Source organism: Dryas octopetala, chromosome 3 (assembly GCF_963921425.1).
Source record: "Dryas octopetala chromosome 3, drDryOcto1.1, whole genome shotgun sequence".
In the NCBI taxonomy this organism is placed as follows: Eukaryota; Viridiplantae; Streptophyta; class Magnoliopsida; order Rosales; family Rosaceae; genus Dryas; species Dryas octopetala.
In genome coordinates, this window is record NC_141368.1 from 518,279 (window position 1) to 543,813 (window position 25,535).

General features: G+C 38.1%; 6 protein-coding genes across 9 annotated transcripts; 2 read left to right on the forward strand and 4 right to left on the reverse strand.

The window, feature by feature from the left end:
- Positions 1-404: 404 nt before the first annotated feature.
- On the forward strand, positions 405-1,688 carry LOC147289134 (uncharacterized). Its single transcript, XM_086235158.1, has 2 exons — positions 405-705; positions 867-1,688. The coding sequence occupies exons 1-2, from the start codon at positions 544-546 to the stop codon at positions 1,449-1,451; spliced, it is 747 nt and encodes a 248-aa protein (XP_086091284.1). The 5' UTR covers positions 405-543; the 3' UTR covers positions 1,452-1,688.
- Positions 1,689-1,969: 281 nt separating this feature from the next.
- LOC147289135 (DNA mismatch repair protein MutS, type 2) lies at positions 1,970-9,408 on the reverse strand. Of its 2 annotated transcripts, XM_086235157.1 has the most exons (22): positions 9,090-9,408; positions 8,838-8,966; positions 8,577-8,744; positions 8,399-8,482; positions 8,137-8,187; positions 7,853-7,909; positions 7,690-7,772; positions 7,383-7,506; positions 7,235-7,294; positions 6,810-7,052; positions 6,452-6,532; positions 6,179-6,326; positions 5,799-5,926; positions 5,531-5,578; positions 5,295-5,425; positions 4,974-5,056; positions 4,482-4,585; positions 4,321-4,391; positions 3,731-4,035; positions 3,341-3,584; positions 2,863-3,187; positions 1,970-1,986 (listed from the first exon to the last, which is right to left on the reverse strand). In XM_086235157.1, exons 1-20 carry the CDS (start codon positions 9,333-9,335, stop codon positions 3,430-3,432), a joined length of 2,499 nt encoding a protein of 832 aa, XP_086091283.1. In that variant the 5' UTR covers positions 9,336-9,408; the 3' UTR covers positions 1,970-1,986; positions 2,863-3,187; positions 3,341-3,429. The 2 variants fall into 2 exon arrangements, with proteins under 2 accessions (XP_086091283.1, XP_086091282.1); XM_086235156.1 differs by lacking the exon at positions 1,970-1,986 and having other exon boundaries at positions 2,847-3,187.
- A 1,519-nt stretch (positions 9,409-10,927) lies between these two features.
- Positions 10,928-12,055, reverse strand: LOC147289136 (uncharacterized). The gene has a single exon (XM_086238319.1). The coding sequence runs from the start codon at positions 11,562-11,564 to the stop codon at positions 11,148-11,150; it is 417 nt and encodes a 138-aa protein (XP_086094445.1). The 5' UTR covers positions 11,565-12,055; the 3' UTR covers positions 10,928-11,147.
- A 2,875-nt stretch (positions 12,056-14,930) lies between these two features.
- Positions 14,931-17,678, forward strand: FSD3 (Fe superoxide dismutase 3). 3 transcript variants are annotated; one of them, XM_086237053.1, is made up of 9 exons: positions 14,931-15,042; positions 15,526-15,651; positions 15,799-15,888; positions 15,989-16,180; positions 16,524-16,695; positions 16,886-16,959; positions 17,040-17,066; positions 17,163-17,186; positions 17,265-17,678. In XM_086237053.1, exons 2-9 carry the CDS (start codon positions 15,562-15,564, stop codon positions 17,388-17,390), a joined length of 795 nt encoding a protein of 264 aa, XP_086093179.1. In that variant the 5' UTR covers positions 14,931-15,042; positions 15,526-15,561; the 3' UTR covers positions 17,391-17,678. The 3 variants fall into 3 exon arrangements, with proteins under 3 accessions (XP_086093179.1, XP_086093181.1, XP_086093180.1); XM_086237055.1 differs by lacking the exon at positions 14,931-15,042 and adding an exon at positions 15,111-15,217; XM_086237054.1 differs by lacking the exon at positions 14,931-15,042 and adding an exon at positions 15,114-15,226.
- An 83-nt stretch (positions 17,679-17,761) lies between these two features.
- Positions 17,762-19,876, reverse strand: LOC147289138 (UNC93-like protein 1). Its single transcript, XM_086237052.1, has 2 exons — positions 18,280-19,876; positions 17,762-18,162 (listed from the first exon to the last, which is right to left on the reverse strand). The coding sequence occupies exons 1-2, from the start codon at positions 19,437-19,439 to the stop codon at positions 17,910-17,912; spliced, it is 1,413 nt and encodes a 470-aa protein (XP_086093178.1). The 5' UTR covers positions 19,440-19,876; the 3' UTR covers positions 17,762-17,909.
- A 1,015-nt stretch (positions 19,877-20,891) lies between these two features.
- LOC147289139 (uncharacterized) lies at positions 20,892-24,982 on the reverse strand. The gene is made up of 9 exons (XM_086236574.1): positions 24,534-24,982; positions 24,099-24,345; positions 23,845-23,994; positions 23,411-23,468; positions 23,210-23,302; positions 22,981-23,046; positions 22,743-22,834; positions 21,719-21,778; positions 20,892-21,595 (listed from the first exon to the last, which is right to left on the reverse strand). The coding sequence occupies exons 1-9, from the start codon at positions 24,743-24,745 to the stop codon at positions 21,341-21,343; spliced, it is 1,233 nt and encodes a 410-aa protein (XP_086092700.1). The 5' UTR covers positions 24,746-24,982; the 3' UTR covers positions 20,892-21,340.
- Between the last annotated feature and the right edge of the window lie 553 nt (positions 24,983-25,535).

Below are 25,535 nucleotides of genomic sequence, written 5' to 3' on the forward strand. Positions count from 1 at the left end.
GGTGCCTTTTAAATAATGAGATATTGTTTCCCATTAAGTCATTGATGTTCAAGGGTGGGCGGAAAAAGCCAGAGAGGCAGTTTCCTGTAATTTCTAAGTAACCTGAAAAAATCAAAAGTTGAGTACAGAAAATAGGAGTGATATATTTTGCAATTAATTAACAAAAAGAGAGTCAGGGGAGCTGTTTGTTTGAGCTTTATTGGTGGGCGTGCCTCAACTCGAAGAGTCCAATTCCACGTATGAATCGCATTTTAAACCCCATGGCTCATGCATGTATAAATTAATATCCTCCTTTTTTTTTTTTTGGCCATGAAAATTAATATCCTCCTTAAAGATACCCAAACCCACGTCCTATAAAAGCCCACCTTGTGTTTCTCTCTCTGTCATATATTCACCCAAATTACTCAGTCCGCACACAGGCACAACATCACACCCGTATTACACTTGGACTCTCCCCTTCTCTCTTATCTCGTACATTCAGCCTTCCTTTGAAGAAGAAGAAGAAATCTAAAACAGGGCATTCTTGTTTACTGAATATCAAGCATGCAGAGAAAAATTCTTGATTACGTTTTGGTACCAGCAGGCCTCCTGGTAATGGTGACATACCACCTTTGGCTTCTCTATCGAATCGTAATGCAACCCAATAAGACCATCATCGGCATCAATTCCATCAATCGCCGCTTCTGGGTCCACGCTATGATGGAGGTACATAACACAACATTCCTCGATTGATCACCATTAATTCTTAATGATCATGATCAAAACGATGTCTATTACTCAAATTTTTGATACACATGTTAAAAATGAATGATAAAAACCAAATCTTGATACCAATTTTCATGTGGGTATGCGTAAATACAATGCAGGATGCGTCAAAGAATGGTGTTCTTGCGGTGCAGACACTTCGAAACAACATAATGGCATCGACCCTTTTGGCCTCAACAGCCATCATGCTCAGCTCTCTCATTGCGGTATTGATGACCAGTGGCGCCAAGGATCGAACAGTTTTTGTCGTATTCGGGGACAGCAGCGAGCTCGGGTTCGCCATCAAATTCTTTGCCATATTGGTGTGTTTCTTGGTGGCTTTTCTGTTCAATGTGCAGTCCATAAGGTACTACAGCCATGCAAGCATTCTCATCAACACCCCAATTAAGAAGATGTCACCACATCACAAGCATCACCACCTCACAACCGAGTATGTTGCTAATGTTGTGAACAGAGGCAGCTATTTCTGGTCCTTGGGCCTCAGGGCCTTCTACTTCTCTTTCCCTCTGTTTCTCTGGATCTTTGGGCCCATTCCCATGTTCTTGTCCTGTTTTGTTTTGGTCATCATGCTTTATTTCCTGGATGTCACCTTTCAGTTTGGATGGGTTGTTGGGGTTGCTGATCATGATCATGAACACTGCATCATCAGCAAGGATGAGGAACAAGGGATGCAAAGCATCAGCTAGATAGCTATATAGCTAATGATAGTACTGATCATATGTGGTGGAGATTGATTCTTTAGTGCATTTTGATTAGTATGTAGAACATCATTAGCAGACAATAGAATAGTAACAAAACTAGCTAGCAGCTAGAAGTGGAGAACCAAAGAACTAGCGGTTCACATTCAATACAAGTTGAATTGAATTGCACAACAAGTTGATGATGTAACAACACCTTTAATAAAAGTACCATATATTGTGGAATATGGCTGCTCTCTAATCATGCCTTTTTATAATGTTCAGTTTATTGGATTTTGGCATTGTATGTTATGACACGTATGAGACTCAGACAGATGAAGGAAATGAATCTATTGCCAAGAAGGCCCCATAGTCTTATTCTAAGAGGGAATATTGTTCGGTAAACATTGTACAGTAGGAAAGAAGGTTTACGAATCTTTCGTGCTCTGGTCATCCTTGAAATATCGTAGACTCGTAGTCACTAGTGACTCCAAGAAGCAATAAACAAACGGAAGTTTACTCAGCAATTTCAGCGTTAATATTCCTGTTAAATGAATACAAACAAAAAGGGTTACGGTGGTTGTGAATTTTCAACGGGATATGTGAAAGGTTCATCAAATTCATGAGTTTATATAATAATATAAGACGTAAAGTTAACAATAAATTGAATAGTGGAGGCATCCAGTATCTACACGCTACCTAATAAAGCAATTTCCCAACCAAAACATTAATAAACTTGCTGGCCTGCTGGGGATACAACTATCTGCCAGAGATCTTTCGGTTTCAGGTCCCATTCATTTGATCATGTCATATTCGTTATTCTCATTCAATTTGTTAACTTTGTCGATGTTTCAACGATTTGAGTTCCAAGATATTTATGACGTTCTTCTTATCACTAGTTAATTACACTTACACCTCTTGAGGTTTATTATTTTTTCACATACACCTCTTGAGATTTTAATAATTACACATACACCTCCTGAGGTTTTAAAACTGTTGCATATAACCCCCTACAAAATAAATAAATAAATAAATAAATAAGAAAATATTTGTATTCAAGTTGGACCTTACACCTTGAATAATCTTAATAGGCTATTTAATCCCTTAGCATGCAAAAATACACCTTGAATAATCTTATTAGGCTATTTAATCCCTTAGCATGCTTTTTTACATAATTTTTTATCATTTTCGTCTCACTATAGAGGGTTATATATAACTGTTTTAAAACCTCAGGGAGTGTATGTGTAATTATTGAAACCTTAGAGGGTGTATGTAAAAAGACGATAAACCTCAGGGGGTGTAAGTGTAATTAACTCTCCTATCACTGCCTTCTTATTTCTTGCTAGGATTTATCACAAGCTTCCAGCTACTGAAAACTTCAAGTAACGTATAAAGACAAGCAAAGATAAGAAGCAGTTACAACTTACGTCTCATATTGCTGAGAATGATGTTTACATTAACTGTCGTTCAACAAAACAATAAAGTAAAAGATGTATCTTCTATCTAGCTCCTACTGTTCTCTTGGTATCTTCAAGATGTCCATGCTTTAAACTTATTGGGACTGAATTAGCAAGCTGATTGGAGGTTGATATAACTGATTGAGCTATCCAAATATTTTTCTGAAGCTTTGGATTTTGATACACAAATGTTCAGGCCTCTGTCTACCACTTCATTGTTTGGTTCCTTTTCCTGACTGCACTGCAGGTAAAGGGTATTTAACATAATGCCACACTTTCAGAAGACTCCTGCATATTGTATAGACATCAGAGAGAGAGAGAGAGAGAGAGAATAAGTGATGGATAGCAGAAATATTGTTTAAAATGTCTATATAACATCTGAGCGCAGAGATTCTATAACAGGAAAAAGAGCTGCTATGGAAACAAAGCATGTATTCTTACCAATTAACGTGCACTTGTGCAAGCAGAAATCCTTTCCATTCACATCTTAGATGTCTTAGATGGCATTTGCATGCTCCTATTCCTGCCAGTCATGTCTTAATGTCGTCTAGTTTCAATTTCAACTTCATGTTTCCGGCTTGAACCACTATTTCATCCTTAGATGGCTCCACTCTCAGAACTGTCACTTTCTTTCCAAGGGAAGAAACAAACACCATATTGCCAACCTTTGGAAGCTTAAACTTCTCTGAAACATACAGGTAAAAGAATATATGCTTGATAAAAGTTGAAAGACATTCGTAATTGCTAAAAACTAAAAACTCAGCCGGATTTTCAAAGAAATTTGACAGTCAATCTAGTTAGTCTCAAAAGTTCTCATTGGTTCATGAATACCTGATGGTGATTTTTGGATATCTTCAGAAGTGGATGCACTCCTATTTGCCATTGGATGTTCATCATCATCAGTTGTTAGGTGTTGACTGTCAGTTTCCAATATATGCTGGTTTTTATGCACTATTGTAGGCTGCAAAGGTTGAACCACAGATGCACGTTGCTTTCGTACTTTTTTGTGAAGGATAGAACGTGCCATTGCAGCAGCCTCAGATATTTCTCGCATTTTCTTAAATCTTTGATCACTACCATGTTCCACAATCTTCCTTTTGGCAACCAACAGTTTCTCATACAATTCTCTTGAGATCCTACAAGTACAAATATGAACAGATATAGACGCGTTGTTTGTAAGCTATAGGTTCATCATGTCTGCAACATGAATTAACTTTATTAACAGAGAACATTAATCATTAACAGACAGCATTTGCATAATTTGATATTTTATCTAATTATATGCCATTAAAATGAAGTTATGTTATTCCTCATTTTTATGCTATTTTCTCTTTATAACATTTGTTTTCCCTTTCCAAGACCGTAAGAGTATAGATTACACCAGAATCAAGAATCATCTAAATTGAATAGAAGATTCTCACATCAGATGATGCTGTGCTTCATATAAAAGCTCCTGAAAATCCTGCTTTAACCGTTCCATATCAATTATGACCTGCATTGAAATAAAAAAGTGCAACAGAAAATTTTTCAAGAGGGTTGAAAGAAATTTAGAAAAGCACTCATCCGAAGCTATGTATGTTACCTCATCTATCCCTGCACTAGCTGCACCATATAGTTCACGGGCATTATCTACTACTTCACCAGGTAGTCCTAACCTTTCAGCTATATTGATTGCATTCGAACGCCCTGCAGCATAAATCTCACTCCTTGAGTCATGCAGTAATAAAATAATCGTATAATGTAACATTAAATGGGAACACCAAATGCATGGTAATAGAAAAGAGAACAGTTAACTCAAATGCATATAGAGATGGCAATGTTATGGCTTTTGAAAGTAGAAAGCATAAAAACTGGTATACAGTCTTTCCTACATGGAGACCAGATTGAAAAAGGGAAAGCAACCAGCTGCTTAAATGAAAACAGACAACGGATCAATTCTATGGCAGAGGAATAACGTTGATTAAGTCATAGACTTATGCTTCCATTGTGACATATTGATAAACTTGTGAACATCATTCCAAGTATCCAGGGTGTTGCATGAATAAATGTTAAAGTAAGTTGTCAGAATAAAGACCTGGTACTCCCCAGAGAATTCTGTAAGTTGGCTTTAAGTTGACTTCATCGAACTCCATACATGCATTTTCAAAGGCATCATTGCTGTCAAAAAAACAATCACATCAACACAAAACCAAGATCTTATAGCAGGAAAAATTCTATGGGTTCATATATATTTTCAAGTACAAAGATGCAGTATAACTTGACTTTGATAAACCACAAGCAGAACAACTATGACCATAAGACTGACAAAAACTATTTTTATTCAAACTCAATGAATAAACAACTGAACTGTCATTAGTAATGCAATAGTTGCATCTTTGACTTGTATGCCAAATACCTGTATTTCAGGGTTTTGAGTTCACCATGATGTGTTGTAGCGATTGTCAACAAAGCACCAGTTTCAGCAAAAGATTCCAGTAGTGACATCCCCAGTGCTGCTCCTTCAAGGGGATTTGTTCCTGCACCAACCTACAACAACAAAAGAAGTTGTGTAATGCCCATAAATATGTTATTTTGTCATCCTGGTAATTAATTGTTATATTATCATATTTCAGAAATTCCAATAAACCACACCTCATCTAGTAGCACGAGTGACTGACTTGTTGATTGTGATCGGATGCCCTGCAATGTGTAAATCAAGTAATAAAGACACTGCTTGAAAAGCTTTGATATCAGAAAAGTATGCAGCGAATAATTCACCCATCACACAAGAAATCATTTAACAAAATTCTTGTAGTCGATCAGCTTTTTAATTATTGTACACTTATAGTTGGTCATGTTTATCATTAGAAAATTTACTTAAAATAAGGTAGAAAAATTCTCAAAAGAATACTTTTCTTACACTTATATGTTTTAAGTGGCCGGAGAAGGTGGAAAGCGATTGGGAAAGGGATTGTTCATCACCAATGTCAGCAAAAACTGAATCAAACCAAGGGATTTGTACTGATTCAGAGCATAAAACATGAAGACCTGCAATTTTAAAAATAAAAAAGGTCACAAGCCAGGCAACTTGATGAATGGTGTTGGAAGTTGCATTTGTGACTTTAAATTTTCAGTCCCTAAATATTCTCTACGTTCTTGCAGAGCAAGCTGTTTTTATTTCCATAACCTATTCAACCGAAGTGTCTAGATATTGAGGACCTCGGATAGATAAACAGGGACTACTAGTAAATTCCATGAGCCTTAAAGGGATGATTAAAAGAATTAAGATGTTAGATAAACCTGATTTTGCCATCATAGCTGCCAATCCTATGGTCTTCAAACAAATGGTTTTACCCCCCGTATTAGGGCCAGTGATAACCAAAACTCGAGTTGTCTGAGATATAAGAAAATCAACTGGAACTAGGTGAACCTGTTCCAGTTCAGTAACCTGCCAAACAGAGGTAAAATAACCTTAAAGACAGAATCTGTTGTAATATTATGATGCACACTAAGAGATGAGAATTTATAGCCAGCTGATACTATGAATAATCAGCCTATAAAATTAGAAATTACCTTCAATCCTAGGGATGAAATATCTATATCTTTTCCTGCTTTCTGTGAAGTATTCACTCCTTGCAATTTTCTTTTGATTACCTAAGAAGGAAAAAAAAGTAACAGAAGTAGATGTAATATAGTTGTCAATCTGTTAACCATAGGTGCCCCAATTCTTTTTTGAGAAGTAATAATGACTGTTGAAAAGTGACAACCACCTCATGCAATTCCTCATGTGCAAGAAGTAGATGACCACTCTATAAAAATAACATTGAATCGCTGACTTTCAATGCAAAATTATGTATCCTGAATCATTATTCAGGAACTGGGATTAAAACAAAAAAACTAATAATAATATAGGGACACTTTGCATTACTACCATAGCAGCATTATTGAAATCCTTCCTGGCCTTCTGTAACTTTTGCCTATTCTGTTGAAGTAATAAAGGATGATAAGCTTTCTGCAGATACAACACCCATTCACTCTTTAAGGGATAGGATGCCTGTGGATGTTTGTTCCCTGATAAGTAGGCAGCAGTACTCGAAGAGCCATGCTCTCCTGGTAGATATATATTGGGACATGTTCCTCCAAATGCTAGACCGTAAGTTGCTCGAGCATTGACCTACAAGTTAAGAACCCAAACTAAGCCACCAAGGAATTTACCAACTAAAACAATCAGATAAAGTAACGACCACAAGGACATCCTGAAAACAATTCCATCCATATACATGAGCATACAGTTGGAATGTGCTTCAAACTTGATTAAAGAAGAGAAGGAATCCCTAAATGGTGGCGGCAACCTACCACGTCCAGTTGGATTATACTGTTTAATAGTTGTTCAATGTTATCAAGATCCATTTGCATCTGTACAGTAAACCACAATATAATTGTAAAAAAGAGAAAAGATTAAATAGCCAGCATAAAAGAGTTATTACCACATAAAGCCAGAAACCTTTTCTGTTAACATAGAGAGAACATCTGCCTCAGCCTGTGATACTAGTGCCCTTGTTTGTTGCAACTCATCATTTAGAGGGATAGCAGATAAAGGCTCAACAATGTTTCCTATGCCTGAACCACTATAACATTATATCACTCTCATCACTCTTGGGATTGAAATAATCAATTGAGCTCCCATAAAATTAAGGGAGAGAGAGAGGGGGGGGGGGGGGAAGGGAGATCGATTAAGACCTGTAAACAATCAATAAAGAGTTCTTTTCATGCTCAGAGGTGATGAAAGTTATACAACAAACTTTACAGACCTGGGCAACAGTAGACCCTTAAAACTTGTAAGTTCGTTTGCACTGGATTTTATACACCACCTGCCATCAACATTACTCACTTCCTGAACCAATGATAGTATAATAATTAGGGAAATAATCTTGAAGATGCGAAGAAATACATCTCTGAACTTGTGCTTCTTACCAGAAAGGGTGTTTCAGTCCTGTCATTCCTAATTAGACTGTCCATTAACTGATATATCTGGATGGAAACAGTTATAAAAATAGGTTGTGAATAAGAATGAAGAGTGATGAAACATACAACATGCCAAATGTTTCTGCAACATGCAGTCATATGCCTAGCTACTTAAAATCCAGTAAGAAGTACAAAGGCACACAACTCAAAATATAAGGATAAGGTCACTATATCACCCATTCATGATCTGCATAAATGTCCATAAAAGATAATTAAATAAAATAGGATTTTACCTTTCCCTCAAGCATCTGAACTTGATTTCGTAATCGTTTCAGGGCAGGACTCTGAAACAGGAAATAAAAGTTTGAGTGAGACAAGAATGCAGGGGGAAAGAATAAAACTTTTAAAAAAAATTAAAAACATGACTGTAAATTGAAGCGAGCCAAACAAATCAACAACGCTAAAGAGTTCCATTGCAGGACAAGGGGAGAGACAAGGAGACTTTTTAAAAAGTAATGAATGCAAATAAATAAAATGGCATTGTCAGTATCAAACCGCAGAGTCTTTAACACTGCCATCTTCATCTATAACTTGATGTATCAGCTTCACTAGTGATCGGTTAATGACGAATCCCATTATCTGCACAAACAGTTGAGGGTTATTTGAATGCATTTAAATATATGATGATAAATTAATTGGTACTTTATTTAATAAATCTGAATGTTGTATTTACCACTTGTGAAAGAGGCATAAAACGTGTGTACCAATCTGCGTCTTCCTTGATTGCAGCTTTAAGATTAATCTGCAAATTGTCAGCGTACTGTAGCAGCGCCATAACAGCTACTGCTTCGATTCCGTCCAGTGGTAAACTCCTCCGAGCGTGTTGTATGGCAGATTGCACCTTCAGAAGCAACAAAAGCAAAAAGTCAGTGGATAAGGTCATCAAATTTTCATGGCAGCAGAGCAGTAATATATGCATAATTTAGAAGATTACCAAAACGACATTGACGCCGCCAAAATCCAAAGTGCAAGCACCGTGCTTGTGCATTTCGACGGCCGCATTGGTTTCGTCCAAAAGCCTGAGGCTTTCTTCGTATGTCTGGTTCAAAGACCATAGCTGTGCCTATTACACCAGCACCAGTGCCAGCAGAGGCAACACCACCAAGTCAATAACAATAACAACAACAACAAAATTGAAGGAAGAAGAAGAATTTTTTTTATGTATGAGTATGAAAGTGGTACCTACCTTAGTGGCTTCGCGGCCTAAGGAAGTACGAGCGAAGGAGGCAACGGAATCGCAGAGCTTGTCCCATTCCAAAACCCTAAGGCTATCGTAGTGAACCTGTGATTTCTTAGAGTGGTTTGCTGAGTAGCCTGAGATTGAGGTTGAGGAGCGTTTGAGGAAATTAGCACGGTTCTTGGATTTCAGAGTAAAAGGAATACTACTGAGGAGGGAGATGATGGGGTTGCTAAACAGACCGCAAGAAAGCATTTCTTGGTCTGGAGTCCGTTACCAACGGTCACAACTGCCGGGATTCAATTTCATTCCTCCACTTTTCCATAGCCATCGTCATCAAATTGATGATAAATTCACCAGGTAAGGCAACGTGTGGTGTGGACCTGTAGTGGACTCACTGTCAAATGGATTGTGGGCCGGGTGGCCCGCACCCGCTAACCCTTTATTTACTTCTAATGGGCTCGGAATCCTACTAAGGTTCAATTTTTTTAAGGCCCTGTTGAAATGTTAGAGTTGGGGTTGGGGTTAGGGTCGGATCCGTTTAAACAATCGAAGTCTTTTTATCACGGTGAAGGGGAATTCGAACTTAAGAGCTTTGTCACCATTAAATAGAGAAATATTACAAGAGGGACAACTGAATCCTTGATATGCAAGTAAAGAAATATCACTAAATTAATCGTTAGTTGGTTAAACAACCAAATCAGTGTGGATCAAACAAGCCTTCAATTCTAATTATGAGATTTAAATGGTAAGAATCTTCAATTTTAAACCCTCAAATTATGATATTTAAAGTCTAGAATCCCATAATTTAAATAAACATTTGGATGAAGAATTTATCCTCCTTGCCATATTATGTTATGAAAATGAAGTTTAAAATTCAAAACATTTTCTAATTGATACCACAATCAATTTTTGGGTTGGTGATCAAATCCCATTAAATTAAGTGACAAAATTGAGCCCAATAATCAAATTTCAGGAATCTAATTTTTGTTAATAAATTAAGGCCCAATAATAAATAAAAAACGTGTGCCTACCGTATGACACAAACGAAGAGAAATTGTAAGTTTTAAGTGTATAATGAACTATGGAACCTATCTCGTTGCCTTTTTTATAGGCATCCGAATCACCATGAATTCCACAAACCCAAGCCAAAACCAGAACAAGCCTTCGATCAAGACTCAAAGTTGATCACTAATTGGACAAAACCCAAAGGAGAATAAAAACACAAAATATTCACATATGAAGAATGGTGGAGTGACCAGAGTCTGATGACATGTTTACTAATCCGTTATCGGAATCAAAATAAGGAATTGGATTCCGATTATGGACTGCTCATGTGTTTACTAACTATATGGGAATAAAAATACAAGTGAGGCCTACATGATATCATGAATTCAACTCCTTATATTGGAGGAATTGAATTCTTGTATGGGGGGAGGTATTCTGATTCATGGAGAAACAACTCATCACGAGTCCAACTTTTTTTCCTATGATACCCTCACATTATTTCTATAATTAATTTAAAACAAGGGCATTTTAGTAATCAAATTGGTTTCAATTCCAATTCTGGTGAATTAGTAAACAACTTATATATAATTGGTCTCATTCTTATTCGGATTCCAGAGAATTTAGTAAACAGTTTCAATGAGAATTCGAATTTTGACTTCTCCTCAATCCAATTCATTTGCAATCCAATTTTTTATCAATCCAATTCTTCCTAATCCCATTATGGATTATAAACCAAGAGTCAAAGAATGTTAAAAAAAAAAAAATCCGTCTTTATTGCGTATACATCATCACATGATCATCATCAGCAATTAGAATGCACAAACGCCTACGCCTATCCTCTCATCAGTCATTACAAATTTACAAAGGTCAGCAAGAAAGGGTTGTCTCACATCAGACAAGTGAGTGTTCATAATTTGTCATCTTGCATATACATCAATCGGAATGCGCGAGCGCCTACCCACTCTCTCATTGCAAGGAGGAGAGTTCCCCAAACAACCCAACCTAAAAAACCACTAAAAAGAATAGAGCTGACCTCCCCTCCCGTAGAAAACTAGTCCATCAGAAAAAGCCGAACAAAACCGCGAAGCCGAGGACGATCAGCCAAACAAGGTGAACCAAAAGCAGGGCTTGAGCGGAGAGAGGGGCTGAGACCCCATTACCCACCTCGCAAAACCCTTTTTTGGCGACTTTGGCCCCAGCACATTGCGCCTCCCGGCAGCCACACCAGTAGGTCACACCGTCGACGCCGCAAACCGGGTCGGGTCGAAAGCAATTGACGGGGCACATGGAGGGGGACTTCGGTGACGACGACGCGCTACATCGATCCGCAGATTGCGATTGGGAGTGGGAGTCGGAGGGTAATCTGATGAAGTTGTTGGAGTCTGATGAGTGCTCCGATCGGACGGTGGTGGGGAAGGAACAGAGGATGAAGATTGCGAAGAGGATTAGGAGGATGATTGGGAATTTTGGGTCCATGAGAGAGGATACGAGAATTAAAGGCGAGCTTTTTTCTTTTCTTTGAGACAGAAAGAAAAGCTCGCCTTTTTTTATGGAACTCCTCTCCTATACTCTTCTTGTTCTTCTTCTCTTCCCCCAAATTGAATTCAAATTTGAGGGAAGATCATAGAATTAATCATGTACCTTCTTCCCCGAACCTTCCCCAAATTTGAGAAAATAGAGTTATTTTCTCGAAATGAGAAGTGAGGTTAGGGGGTTTGAGGTACCCAACTTGGAACTTAATTAGCATGGGAATGATCTTCCTTGGACACAAAGATAGGGAGGGAAAATCCCTAATTTTTAGGATGAACAACGCGGAGGAAAATCAGACGCTTGGTTGACGCACGCGTAATGCCTTAATAAGTTCTTGGTTCTTGCTGGACAGAGTGAGCCGTTTTTGCGTCTCCCTTCGACCCCCAAGCGTCAAAATAGGTTTTGGCCAGCCAGCCGTTGCAAATCTCCGACTTGAATTTTTTTAAAATTTCTGTGCTTCTCATTTTTTACTTTTTAAAGGAAAATGTTAATAGAAAACTATTTGGAATTTTGGACCAAACACTTTTTCTTTTACTAAACACTTTACTTTTCATTCATTTTTTAAAAAACCAATTAATACCGTGAAAAATCAGCCATTGTTGGGATAATTCAATTAGGAAGGTCCTAAAATTTTCTTTTGCACCAAGTTTGATTCCCCTCCTTTCTAATTAAATAATAAAATGAAAAATCCGACCATATTACAATATCTAAATTTTTTACTGAAAAAACCACATTAGAAAAGAATAAAATAACTTAAGCTACTTTTACTTTTTTTGGTCGAAATATATCTTTACTTGTTAGAGAGATGATCAAAGTTCAAACTTATGGTTAGAAAAAATAGTCCAAATATCACTACTCTTAATTCTTAAACAAAAAGATGATTTTAACAAATGAATTATTATTCTCACGAGGAACTATCACACTTTTTTTTTTTTTTTACCAATAAGGCATTTCAAATATTATCTGACAAATTTTGACTGAAAAAGTTTTTTTTTTTCTTTCTAAAAACTATATATTTATATTAATAGATTAAGCAAACATTCAATATCGTTTGGGGTACTTCGATCAAGAAGGTACTTGTGTCAATTTCTTTCATCTTAAAACATATATGTTTTGTCTTTTTAGTTTTGCACCTTTTAATTTTCCATTAGGTAACAAATTAATAGACGCGGTTTTAGCCTTTAAAGGTTGGAGCCATAATGGACCCGAAGGAATAAGATGGATTCATCACCAACATATATTCTTCTTTATCTTTGCTAAGCTACATACATCGAGGCGAATCTCACCATTTCGATCAGGTTACAATTATTTTTGCTTTTTGATCAAAATTTGAAGTTACAATTAATATGGCATTGTTTTATTTGTTTAGATTTTAATGGTTGTCAATCTCATTCATTTATAATAAGCAAGACACAATCATGTCACATTCTAAAAATCTTGTTGCTCTAAAATTGTGGTAGAGAGAGACACGTGGTGCTTGGGGAAGCCAGAAAATCCCGAAGGACTAACTGTGATAACGAACTCCAAAAGGGCACCTGCATTCGTAGCACGAAAGGCGGTGCACAAAGTTTTGCTGTCCATTGAAAAAGTCGATGATGAGAGAGCATGTGTAGATTGATGGGTGCGAAATGGCAATCCAGTGTTTGAGACCAAGAATTTTTCCTAAATATGAGAGGCTGCTTCGACTATATTAACCCATCCCTCCCTCACCATATTCCTCAGCCTCAACCTTGAAGCTGATAAATAGCTGATCAGGAACCCCACGTCCAACTCCAAAACTCGCCCGTTCGTCCCAAAGTTCTCATCAATAATGGGAGGCTGTGCGAGCAAACCCAAGGAGTTCGAGACTCGCCCCGAGGCTCTCCCAACTGATCCTACCACCCCCAAGAATGCTGAGGGCGAGACCGTTGCTCCTCCTCAGGTATACATCAATAGTCAACATAATCAATGATTCAGAATCACAAAAAGTACATCCTATTCGATACATTAATTGTTTATGAGTTATTCTTATTAATGCAGGAGGAGAAGAGCAATGAGGGTGAGAATCAGAATGAAGCACCTTTGATAGATGTTTCAGAGCCAAAGGAGGAGGCTGAATCAAAGGCTGCTGAGGCCGCACCTGCAGACGCACCTGCTGCAGTGGCTCAAGTAGTTACTGAGAAGCCAGAAGAGAAAAAAGTTGAGGTTGCCGAAGAAGTAGAGACCGTCAATGTTGAGGCTGCAAAGGAGCCCAAAGAGGAGGTACAAGAGACCAAACCAAAGGCCCAAGAGGAGGAGGTGCAAGAGGTCAAACCAATGGCCCAAGAGGAGGAGAAGAAAGAAGAGATCAAACCAAAGGCTGCTCCAACCTCAGAGGACAAGACCACTGAGGCACCTCTTGTCACCCTTTAATTTGATTACACTGCATCCCCAGAAAGAACCATAATGCCGTAAAGTGCAAGTAATGTTGGATATTTGTGCACTTTGTATCTGAATTTTTGGGACGAGATCCACAAGTAGTAATGAAAATCCTATTTTATTTATATATACATTTATGGCATAATCATGTATGAAAAGTGGTAATCTATGCTATATCCCTTATATATATGTATATTGAGTCGTTTATTGGGATGTAAGGATAAAATGTGTCATGCAAAATATTAATTAGGAGGATATACATATATCTCTCTTTCCTGCAGAATCTGTCAATTAGTCTGAGACTTGTACAATTAAGGTTAAAGACATGCGTGCAGCAGATGCATATCTGTTTCTCAAGGATTTCTCTTGCATTTCAAACTGAATTTGTGCAATAAAAGTTATGGCAGTATGGCACTGTTTCGTATGTACATTAATTCAACCAGATAAGGTTCCATGGTGCCAAGTTCAGTTCATCCACAGATTGGTATGTAAATCAGTACAGGTTGTTAATGGAGAATCTGGTTTATCTTTTAGGATATAGTAGAAGAGGATTTAAAAGCAGAAAGCCAAACCAATTGAGTTTTGAGTTCAAATATTCTAATCATGTTGTGTGTCCGAGGCCAGCATTCATCCTTTCCTGCATAATGAAATATCAAATCCGAGTGATTTGAATTGTGTAGTCAATAATGCCCCTGGGTTTGTTTTGTATTCTAGTCAAAGAGTGAGGGGTAGAATGGACATTATCAATTCCTCAATTTTGTCAATTGGTCCCCAGAAAAACTTCGATTCCCCTCCGTTCTGGTGCAATGAATAATGGTTTTTCTGGTCAGAGTGCAATTAACAATGATAAGAGGACAAAAGAGAAAACAAAAGAACGGAAACTGCAGACAAATGAGAAGTTGATAACCCTTTTTGTGAAAGTTCCTTCTTTACTCATTTGCTTAATTGTACTCGTAGCGGGAATTGGAAAGCTCACCCACTGGAGGCTGCAGCTAAACACTGGAGGCTGCAGCTAAACAACACCAAGGTCTCCCTCTTTCCCTCTTGTAGTATATGTGTTTGAGGGAATGCTTCATAGAAATGTTATGGTCTACTAGTACTGGGGGGGTCATATAAGCATGAAAATCTGGGTTTGGATTGGTTGTGAAAGCTTCATGGAGATATAATCTAAAGCTCCCTGTTCTCCTATTTTGGTTAGTGATGTAAGTTGGGTAAGAGTAAAAAACTTGGTTTCATTCTACCTGCAAATAGATAATCATTATATAATATAACGGTGGGGAATGGGGTCCGGGGTTATCATTTTTGAGGAATCTGTGTTCAGTATTATCATTAAATCGAGTCGGATAAAAAAAATAAAAAGGAAGGAAAAGTGAAATTTAATTATGTTTCTTGAGATTTTCAGTATATTTAGCTGTTCAGTATATCACTCAAATTTTGATTTAATTTAATTTTTTTTTTTTTGATATACCTCAATTTTTAATTAAATGAGCCATAAATCATGATTTCGCAGACATGCTTATTTAAGTGCGAGAGGGACAAAGCAGCAATGGTATTCTGTGTTTATCGTCCTTCCACTCCAAGCTCTCATCTTTTATTGACTGATTTTTCTCAGAAGAGTCCCAAGTTTGCTCATTCGGTATGTGCCCTTCTTATATTGTTCTTTGCTATATGTCTGTTTAGTTTGTTATACAGTTATACTTGTTATAAATTTTTCTATGCTCATGGTAGATTTCTTTGATGTTATTTTGACTGCATCACTATACTTGATTCTCTATTTACTCAGTGTAAGCAGCCGAAAAGATGGCCTGATGGGTCTCAAAGAGCTTCTAAAGCTGTTGCTTACTATGGCTTGAAGAAACCTCCTTATAAACTTGTATGTAACTGAATTTCTTATCATATTATAAATGCAGTTTTGGAAGTCTTACCAGGACTAGTGATCTTCTTCGACCGAACTGCATTGTTTCTGTTTGTAGGATGGTTTGGAGCCTTATATGAGTCAGAGGACATTGGAGATTCATTGGGGAGGCCATCATCGTAACTACTTGGAAGGTTTGAACAAACAGCTAGAGAAGAATGACATACTATATGGCTACACTTTTGATGAACTTGTCAAAGCAACATACAATAATGGGAATCCTCTACCTGAATTTAACAACGCTGCTCAGGTAACTACAATATTGTTAGCTAATTTGTCTACTGTCTTAGACTGGGTCGTTTTAAAATGGTCTGAATGAATTTGCTTAGTGGTCACTGGTCAATGATGGGAAACATTTGGCTGTGGGTTGTTATACTGGTTTAAGGCTGGGAATCACAAACTTAAAGCCCTGTTTTGGGCTTAGCATTGAAAACAACTTTCAAACCAAAAACATTCCAAAAAGGGATGCAAAGCCTTCTTGCATTTGCTTGATAGTTGATATGCAACAATGAGGCAGCAGACTTTTTTTCTTTTGTAGTTTCATCTATAATTTGAGGATTATGAGATGAGATCCTTAGACTTTATCCTTGTAGGTCTGGAATCATGACTTCTTTTGGGAATCCATGCAACCTGGAGGAGGGGACATGCCCATACTAGGTGTACTTGAGCAGATTGAAAAGGATTTTGGTTCCTTTACAAATTTCAGAGAGAAGTTTATAGAAGCAGCACTCACACTATTTGGCTCTGGCTGGGTTTGGCTTGTTTGTAAGTCCTTTTTTAGTTAATTTCTGAATTCATCTGAGTTAATATGTTTGGAATTACCAAGGAATGAAATTTCCTCATTTTCTGTGATTGGGCAATCTTTAACTAACCTGCTAAGGAATTCACCTTATGACCTTGTTTTGCTAATCAACTCCGCTGATTACCCATGATATTCCTTGTTTCATTTTCCCAGTAAAGAGAGAAGAGAGACAACTTAAGATAATTAAATCTTCAAATGCCATTTGCCCACTTGTCTGGGATGACATAGTAAGTAAACTCGATGTTTCCCAATATTATTTCCTACATATATAGTTTAGAAGTTGCATTAATCATCTCTTATTGTGCAGCCCATAATCAGTTTGGATATGTGGGAGGTATGTAAATGATCTCTTTCTGCTCCTTGCCCTGATAATGCCTTTGCTGAAATTTTTCTTAACTTACTGACAATGTCTTTGCTTGCTTTCTTGCAGCATGCTTATTATCTGGATTACAAGGTATGTATTATTGTCAAGCTTCACTTTGTTTCCACCACCTCAAGATATTATCATGATCCTTGGATATCTTCTTAACAGAATGACAGAGGAAAGTATGTAGATGTATTTATGAACCATCTTGTGTCTTGGAATGCGGCAATGGCACGCATGGCCCGAGCTGAGGCCTTTGTGAATTTAGGGGAACCTAAGATCCCTGTTGCTTGAAATGCTTTAACACCCAAAAGGTACTGCGGCTAACTATTATCAAGAGCCCCACAGAGGTGGAGCTGGATTTTGATCATTTTTCAAGAGAAAGGAGTAATGCCTGTTGAATTGGTCTGATGGATCTCTATAGGGTATCACAGATACTGTGAGAGATGCAAACTTAGGGAGGGTACAAATAGCATTGTAGTATATGGTGCATACTGATGTAATGATGTATTTTATGTGTTCCCTGAAACCATATTTTCTAGCACCTTTTCTATAATGAAATAAAAAGGATGGTTTCTTTGATCTGGAAAGAGTCACCCACTGAAAAGAATTTCATTGTTAAGCACGAAAAGAAGCAGACATGGATATCAATAGGTATTCATGGATATTTTAACAGAAGATGACTTTGATTACTATGTAAAGCACCGGACAATTAACATTATACCAATTACACTACTTGTGAACATGATAACAACTTTAAATATCGGAGCAAATCCAAAAGACATTCCAATGAATTATCACTAAATTGATCTGCTAAGCCACACCCTTATTGTCCTTGATTGAGGCAGGGTCAGCAAATGGAGGAGCAACCTCCTTGGTGATTTCCTCGTCAGCCTTATTGTCCTCCTTTACAGCAAACATGACCAGGACTACCAACAATGGATAGCTCAGTGTAGTAAGCGACCAATTCACAATCAATTGGGACATGAAGGATACATGGTGCGTATCAACTTGCCAAGCAACGGCTGCCCCAGCGCTCTGTACTCCCTTGTAGAATCCAACATACCTGTAACACATGCACAAAAATTGTTCACATCATAATTCACAAAGCTTGATCATGTATATATGATTCTATCACCAATTGCACAAGATCATTGAATATAAAAATCATCATCTGTGTTACCTGCTTAGAGTTTCAGAGTCATTAGCCAAGGCTCCAATGACCCAGTAAACCATGCTCTGGAACATGGCATCCAGCAACCCAAAAGTGAAGTACAAGACGAATGGTCCTGCAAAATCAGCACCGGAGTCCTTGAAATCCAACTTCTCCGGCAATAATTTGTGGCGAGAATACCTTAGCTGGTTGGCAAGTCCACCACTCCAAATTGCAGTGCTAACAACAGCAACCACTCCAATCCCAGCAAAACCCCTTGCCCTCCTACTCTTGAAACTGAAGTCCATTATGTACCCAATCCCAATGGAACCCAACATCTGGGCTCCCCAATAGAACACATTGTTCAATCCTCTAGTCCTCAAATTGAACAAAACCCCATTGACATTATTAAACTGGTAGGTGTAAAAGAAGTTGCTGGACCAAGCAGCAGGGACTATAAGAAGCATCTTCCAGTTCATAAAGAGTTTGGCAATCTCAACCACCTCAATATGAACATTGGAGTACTGAATGTTGGTACACTTAGTCCCATCATCACGAACAACCTTACTAGGCGGTAAAATAGCCAGGGACAAAAGAGTCCCGGCAGTCATGAAACACATGAAACCAATGTAAGTAGCATCGTTAACCGACACAGCCTCGCTCCTGCTGTAGTTGAGAATAAAAGGGATGAGGCCACCAATGACACCACCCATGTTGAAGATACTCCAGAAAATGGAAATGTACGTCCCTTTCCGATTGGGTGGGGGATAGGAGGTCATGATGGCACCTTGGCCGGCCCAAAGTAGGCCTGCACCGATCCCGAGAATCGCTCCGGCGACAATGGCGAAGGCCTGGTGCTGGTGGTGGTTGTAGTACAAGAATGAGCCTGCGTAGAGCACATAAGTGGAGCAGGCCGAGAGGAGAGTGAGGCGAGGGCCTAAGATGTTGTAGATGCCGCCGCCGAGGATGCCGAAGACGGCGAAGGTGGTGTAGAGGGCGGTGTTGGCGTTGTTGGCGGCGGTGGGATCAACCTGGCCACCACCTCCCATGCCTGAGAGGGCATTGAACATGCCCGGACAGCAAAAACAGACGAACCCAATGAGTCCCACTTGGACCAAAGGTGAGTTGTGCCGGAATTTTGATTGGGGCACTTTTGTGCCTCCTGATTCTTCAGCTCCTTCGAAACCCATCAAGCCCAGATGATGGTTTTTGTGATTGAATGGGAAAGTTTGTGGCTTTGGCTGAGAAGCTTGAGATATTTGGGATCAGGGGTTGAGGAGTGGAGGCCAAAGATGACACGGCGTTGAATTGAAAGCAAAGCGTGGAAAACTGGCCTAATAAACTATGGGACTGAATTTTCGGGCAAAGTGTTAAGCAAGTGTGATATGAATATATGATGATAATCTGACAAGTGTGGCTGTGGCTAGCACTTTGCTGCTAAGCTTGATTTAACTTGTGGGATGGTCCACGAATGAATAAAGGTGCAAATTAAAGGTCAGAGATTACGAGGGCTTTTGAATTGGAATTTGGAGGGGGAACAAATCACATTACAGAATACAATTTTGGAGTTACAGGCTGCTTTACTTCCACAATCTCCAGCGGGTGTGAGTCTGTCTGTGAAAAAGGTCCAAATATAAATCCACTATGAATCTCCATAAAATATATAAAATATTTATTCAAGTCTCAGTCATTTGTTATTGGTGGAATGGTATCTTGATCATTTAATTAATTCCTATGTGGACCTGTATTTTGTTGACTTTTAACTTAAGGTGAAAGTGAAGGCTAGCTGCATGTTTAGTTAATCAATAATCTTCTACAAGTAACTTTTTTATAAAGGTAATTGTAATTAGGGAGGAGCATGGCCAAGATAATTTTGAACAATTGACACTGCCTGCCGTTAATTAAAGATTAATGAAGATTCACAAGAATCGGATTGTTGAGGTGGACTCTGTTTGATTTGCAGGCGCAAATATTTCTTGTTAGGCGGGTGGAGATGCGTCAGCCTTGCCATCAGGCAAGAGTAGACCTTTCCGAATGAGACAAACAAGCCCCAACAAGTAACAACAACACTAACTAATAATCAGACGACAATCCTATTGTCGTTTTCCATTTGTTTGGGAACTTTCCATGCGGATTTACATGCTGTTTTAAGCGTAAGCATAGCTCTCATGCATAACAAAAAAAGCCTTTTTTTTTTTTTTTTTTTTTTAAATGCTGGGACAAATCTTTCTAAGTTTGTAACGCACATAGAGATCTTAAGGCATTTTATCATTGGGATAAACTAGCAAGTAGCTGTAGCCTGTAGGTAGGATATTAAGTTATTAACCATTTTAATTTCTTATCTTTAATTTGGGCAAGTATTAGGTGAAGGCAAAGCAGGCCGGCCGGCAGCTGCTGCAAATACTAATCTTGTAGTCTTATTCAAACACATTTCTTGCAGGGAAGGGAATTCAATCGTTTTCCCATCAAGAATTGACCATCAATAATATGCTTTTGCTTGCAAGTTGTAACAACTTGTAAGAGATAAAGGGGATGACGTTCCTTTCAAGATGATAGGCTCTCCTCTGCACTTTCTCTATTGGAATTTTTGAAGCTGTTCCTAAAATGAAAACAAAACACCACTACACCAGGCCACAAGAAGAGCCGACAAAATAAACGTATATAAATAAATTCTACACAACAGTGATCAATAGGGTCTTCCTTTGGGCTGGGATGTAACAACTGTGAATTGTTTAACAAGGCTCTCTAATATCTTTAAGCAGGGTTCAATTGTATCGCTTGTAAATTTGTAAATAGCAATCCACTTGAAACGTTCACCATCAACTATAGATAAGACAACAATAGTAATGAAAATGGAAAATAATCATATCCAAGTTCAAACCCAAAATTTTTCAATTCCTTGATATGATAGGCAAATCATCTGCCCTTCCAAAGATTTAACACCCTGCCTGTAGTTAATCACAGCTCATATTAAGTCGAGGAGTCCTACCTTTCATTTAAAAGAAAAAAGAAAGCATCCTACAATGGAAGTCTGCTGTAAAACAACCCAATATAACTGGTTTCATTGACAAACAATTCAGAGAAGTCAACTCTATTCTCCTTTCTTGCGGTTCTGAAGCGAAAACCTTGCATTACCTTCATCAATTGTTCCAACATCAATCATGTTGCTCCCATACTCAGATGCTCCTGAGGAAGCATCATCCTTCAAGCCTCCAGTTGATCCATCAAGTGTTCTATGAAACCCATCAGTGGAAGTATTGTTCGTCAAGCTTTTGTAGATGGTTAGTGCTTGAGAAATCATGCTGGCAGGATTTGACGAAGCACTAGGAAGCAACAGTGTTGTGCTCTGCAAAAAAGGTTAAAAGGACCACAAAAATAGAAATGAAGGGAGAATACGTTAGTTAATTAATTATGCATCATTACTCATTAGACACATCATGTATACAAAGTTAAATGGTTCCATTTTCACCTGTTTGGCAATATTACCAAAGGCTTCAACGTACTGCTCAGCAATTTTCAAAGAAGCTGCCTGCAAATCAGAGCACAATATTAGTTCCTTTGTCCACACGTATAAGAACACGATTAATATTTTCATGTGATTTTCATAAAAGCTGTACACCACATACCATCATCCCTAAAGACAAAACCAGCCTACATGTAACAGGATCCTTGCTTATAAGACAAAACTACTCTTGGGTCTAGAAGACGCTAAAACAAGAACTGGCCCCTTTTCAGATTTACTGATTCTTGAAAAAATAATGCACTACCAATAACCTAACATGCCACCTTATCCACATGCACACTTCCTGTAAGGCTGTAACAACCTATAGAGCTCACACATATATATATAGTTCATGATTTAGAAGCATTCTTCTAATATACGCATCACCTCCCACAAGATTTCAATCACTAGACTAGTAGACTAAGCTAAGGAGTTTATGATTTAGAAATATTCTTTTCAACTAATAGTAAGCCTATTTCACATGAATATATGCACGAGGTGGAAGCATATGTTATATACTTTATATGAGAAACAAGCAAAATAACAGTGGAACCATTTGGAATGACTGACATGTGTTGGGACTCATAAAAGAACTTGTAGAGATCCTGAAGGAGTAAGAAGACTGCAAAGGAGAGAATGTGATACACTGTGAATCTGTGATACACAAGATTGTTCTCTGATTTTGAAAATTCTTATGAAAAAAGAAAAAAAGAGTTCCAACTATACAACTTCAAACAAAAATTAACACCAAGTATAGCTGAAAGTGTAGCATAGCCAATTGGAGACTCATAAACACATTCCCTGGCTTTCATATCCCATGCATGAATTACTTTTTATATCTACAACACCCATCGGGAGGGAGGCCCCTATAACTTCAATGAACTAGAAAACAAGTGCCAACCAAACCAATGCTCTAGCACCACCTTTTGGACTCCCAAACTTTTTCATCGAAAATACTAAAAACACAATCAAGGGGATTGAAAAACCTCACCTCTGCACCCCCACTTTCTTTAAGAGACTTTGACACAAGCGCAATTCCTCTGGATGTGGCATTTGCTTTTGCGAGGATGGATTGTGCTTCTCCTGTGAAAGAATGAAATAAAAAAGAATGCAGAAGTCAGTGATGGAATTGGACATGGCAAATCTATCCAACTAAAGAAACATCAACATCATATTATTCCACAATACTGCACACTGATGGGACTAAGTTACATCAGAATAGTAACTACCTTCTGCTGCTAAAATTACAGAACTCTTCTTCCCGTCTGCAATGTTGATGTTGGCCTGCCTTTCTCCTGAGAAAGATTACACAATGTTAATTTCTGCCAAACATTATAGCTACCTAATTGAGTGACTGAAAATACTTCACTTCAAAGAAGTCTGCAAATTCAAAAAACAACTACAGCATTTCACCTTACATATACAATTAAAACAACAATCGGAATTTGAGTTCCTTACCTTCGGATTCAAGAATTTGAGCTCTCTTTTTGCGCTCTGCTTCAGCTTGCATCTCCATAGCTTCCCTCACCGCACGAGGAGGAGTTATGTCCTCTAAACAAGTATGAAAATCAATCATTAACAAAAATATTTCACCATAATAAAAAAAAAAAAAAAAAAAAAAAGTTGTCTGATGAAACACTTGCAACAAGGGTGTCTTACTTATTTCATATCGGAGACACTCCAAACCCCATGCTCTTGCAGCCTTGTTGAGGACCGTCTGCAAAAATGATGCCACTTAAAATATTTCTTAACCAATATGTTAACTTACAAAGAAAATGAAATTTAGTTAAAGCTGATGTAACAATCTTAAGGAAAATTGTAGAAACAAACTAGAATAAGGTGGAGAGGATACATTGTTGATTCACTTTACCAGCCCCCTCTTACTTAAATCATGTCCCTCATCAGACATTTGCTTATTACAGCCAATTATCAGACATATCATCACAAATTCACAATACAGGACAAAATAATTCATGGCAGGAAACTCAACCGAAATTAGTGCTCTAAAGAAGAAGAAAGATTCATATCTGCCAGGGTTTTAAACTTTATAGTTATCAGGGGCCAAAAAAAAAATAAGAGAAGATAAAACTTACCACTATCTCATCATTGAGCGATTCTCTTTCCTCAAATGTCTTGTCAAGAGTGATTTTCCCAATTGCAATACGCATGGTAGTCTGTGCAAGCTGGATAGCTGCATTAATAGGATTGTCAACGCCATAGGAGGCCAGCTTAGGATCCACAATCTGCACCCACACAAGAAATAAGAGCAAATACAATCTCGGTAGTCAGTACCCAGTAGAGAAATATACACAAGATACACAAACCCAGTTCAAGAATGTGAGATTACCCTAACGTAAAGCACGCCATCAATCATAAGGGCCACATTGTCTTTGGTGATGGCGGACTGGTCAGGAACATTGATGACCTCCTCTTTCAGGGAATGCACGTAGGCGATTCTATCGACAAAGGGAAGCAAGAAATGGATTCCAGACGGCAGAGTCTTGACGTACTTTCCAAACCGTTCAATCACAAACGCCTTCTTCTCAGGCACAATCCGAACACCCCAATTCACCGGAGGCGTAATCTCATAGTTTCTACAAATAAAACCCCAAAATACTCACTCAAACGCACTCATTCATCTAACAAGAACCCACCACCAGCAACCCATTACTTCAAAAAGCACACACAACGCGAAAAACCCAAAATAAATCTGAGTCGTGCACATCGACAGCAGTCCAAAGACCCAATACTTCTAAAAAGACACACGAAAAGTATGGATTACCTGAGATCGCGACTGCTTCGGTAATTTCGAACGGCTTGCAAATTGTGCGACGGGGCAGGCGAAGAAGAATATGGAGAGGAGAGAAGTGGGTTTGGGTGTTTGAGGATTATTGACGAACAGCTGGTGAGCGCTCTGGTAGTGGCGGATTGGGAATGGTTGAGATGCTTCAGAGTTCTCAACGATTTGAGGGAATTGAGCTTAAACATATTCATCGTCTCCGCTTTTCTCCTTTTCGGATTTCTCTGATGCTGGTAATAATTCTTGAATCTTGAGAGTTGGGGTTTTACGGACCCAAGGGTTTTATAAAGCCCTTGTGGCTTTGTTCATACTTCATATCATTCTCAATTCTTTATTTCTTGGGCACCAAGTAGTATTGCGGTATTACCAACTTTTACCCTAAAACGGTAAGAGTTACCCTCTCAAAAAAAAAAAAAAAAAAAAAAAAAGGTAAAAGTTACTATGCGTGAGTTGTTCAGCTTGGTAAAAGATCGTCCGTTTTTTGGTGAAAAGATCGTCCTCACAACTCCGAGTTGTTTTCTTTTCATTAAGCTTTAAGTCTAAGTTGTCTAACAAACACCTATCTTTGCCCCTTTTTTTCACCAAAAAAAAAAACACTTATCTTTGGACACCTATAATTGACCCTACTTTTTCCTTTATGGTGCGTTTAGATGAAGTAGTTTAGAATTACTAAGGAATTCACAAATGAAGAAATTTAAAATGATGTGATTTAAAATTCTAGAATATATAAATTTTCTTGTTTGGATAACATGTAAACATAATTGAGTTAAAATACGAAATTTATGGTAATTTTAATTTTTGATGCATTAATTAAAAAAAGTGATGGTGATGGTGGCAACAATAAAAATGATGCTTGTGGTGAATTGACGATATTAGTAGTGGTGATGGCCCACAGGCGGTGGGAGAAATGGTGGCGGCGAAAATTGGGGTGTTGGCGGTGACAGTGACGGTGGCGATGGTGGTGGTGGTGGTGTTGGCAATGGC

Coding starts and splice junctions, on each gene's coding strand:
- LOC147289134 (XM_086235158.1), top strand. CDS start 544: ATGCAGAGAAAAATTCTTGATTACGTTTTGGTACCAGCAGGCCTCCTG. Junction 706..866: donor GGGTCCACGCTATGATGGAG/GTACATAACACA, acceptor AATACAATGCAG/GATGCGTCAAAGAATGGTGT.
- LOC147289135 (XM_086235157.1), bottom strand. CDS start 9,335: ATGCTTTCTTGCGGTCTGTTTAGCAACCCCATCATCTCCCTCCTCAGT. Junction 7,910..8,136: donor TTCAGATGCTTGAGGGAAAG/GTAAAATCCTAT, acceptor GTTTCCATCCAG/ATATATCAGTTAATGGACAG. Junction 6,327..6,451: donor TTTCATCCCTAGGATTGAAG/GTAATTTCTAAT, acceptor TCTGTTTGGCAG/GTTACTGAACTGGAACAGGT.
- LOC147289136 (XM_086238319.1), bottom strand. CDS start 11,564: ATGGACCCAAAATTCCCAATCATCCTCCTAATCCTCTTCGCAATCTTC.
- FSD3 (XM_086237053.1), top strand. CDS start 15,562: ATGGTATTCTGTGTTTATCGTCCTTCCACTCCAAGCTCTCATCTTTTA. Junction 16,181..16,523: donor AATTTAACAACGCTGCTCAG/GTAACTACAATA, acceptor TTATCCTTGTAG/GTCTGGAATCATGACTTCTT. Junction 17,187..17,264: donor CTTATTATCTGGATTACAAG/GTATGTATTATT, acceptor TCTTCTTAACAG/AATGACAGAGGAAAGTATGT.
- LOC147289138 (XM_086237052.1), bottom strand. CDS start 19,439: ATGGGTTTCGAAGGAGCTGAAGAATCAGGAGGCACAAAAGTGCCCCAA. Junction 18,163..18,279: donor GACTCTGAAACTCTAAGCAG/GTAACACAGATG, acceptor CATGTGTTACAG/GTATGTTGGATTCTACAAGG.
- LOC147289139 (XM_086236574.1), bottom strand. CDS start 24,745: ATGAATATGTTTAAGCTCAATTCCCTCAAATCGTTGAGAACTCTGAAG. Junction 24,346..24,533: donor CGAAGCAGTCGCGATCTCAG/GTAATCCATACT, acceptor TTTTATTTGTAG/AAACTATGAGATTACGCCTC. Junction 23,303..23,410: donor GTGTCTCCGATATGAAATAA/GTAAGACACCCT, acceptor ATACTTGTTTAG/AGGACATAACTCCTCCTCGT.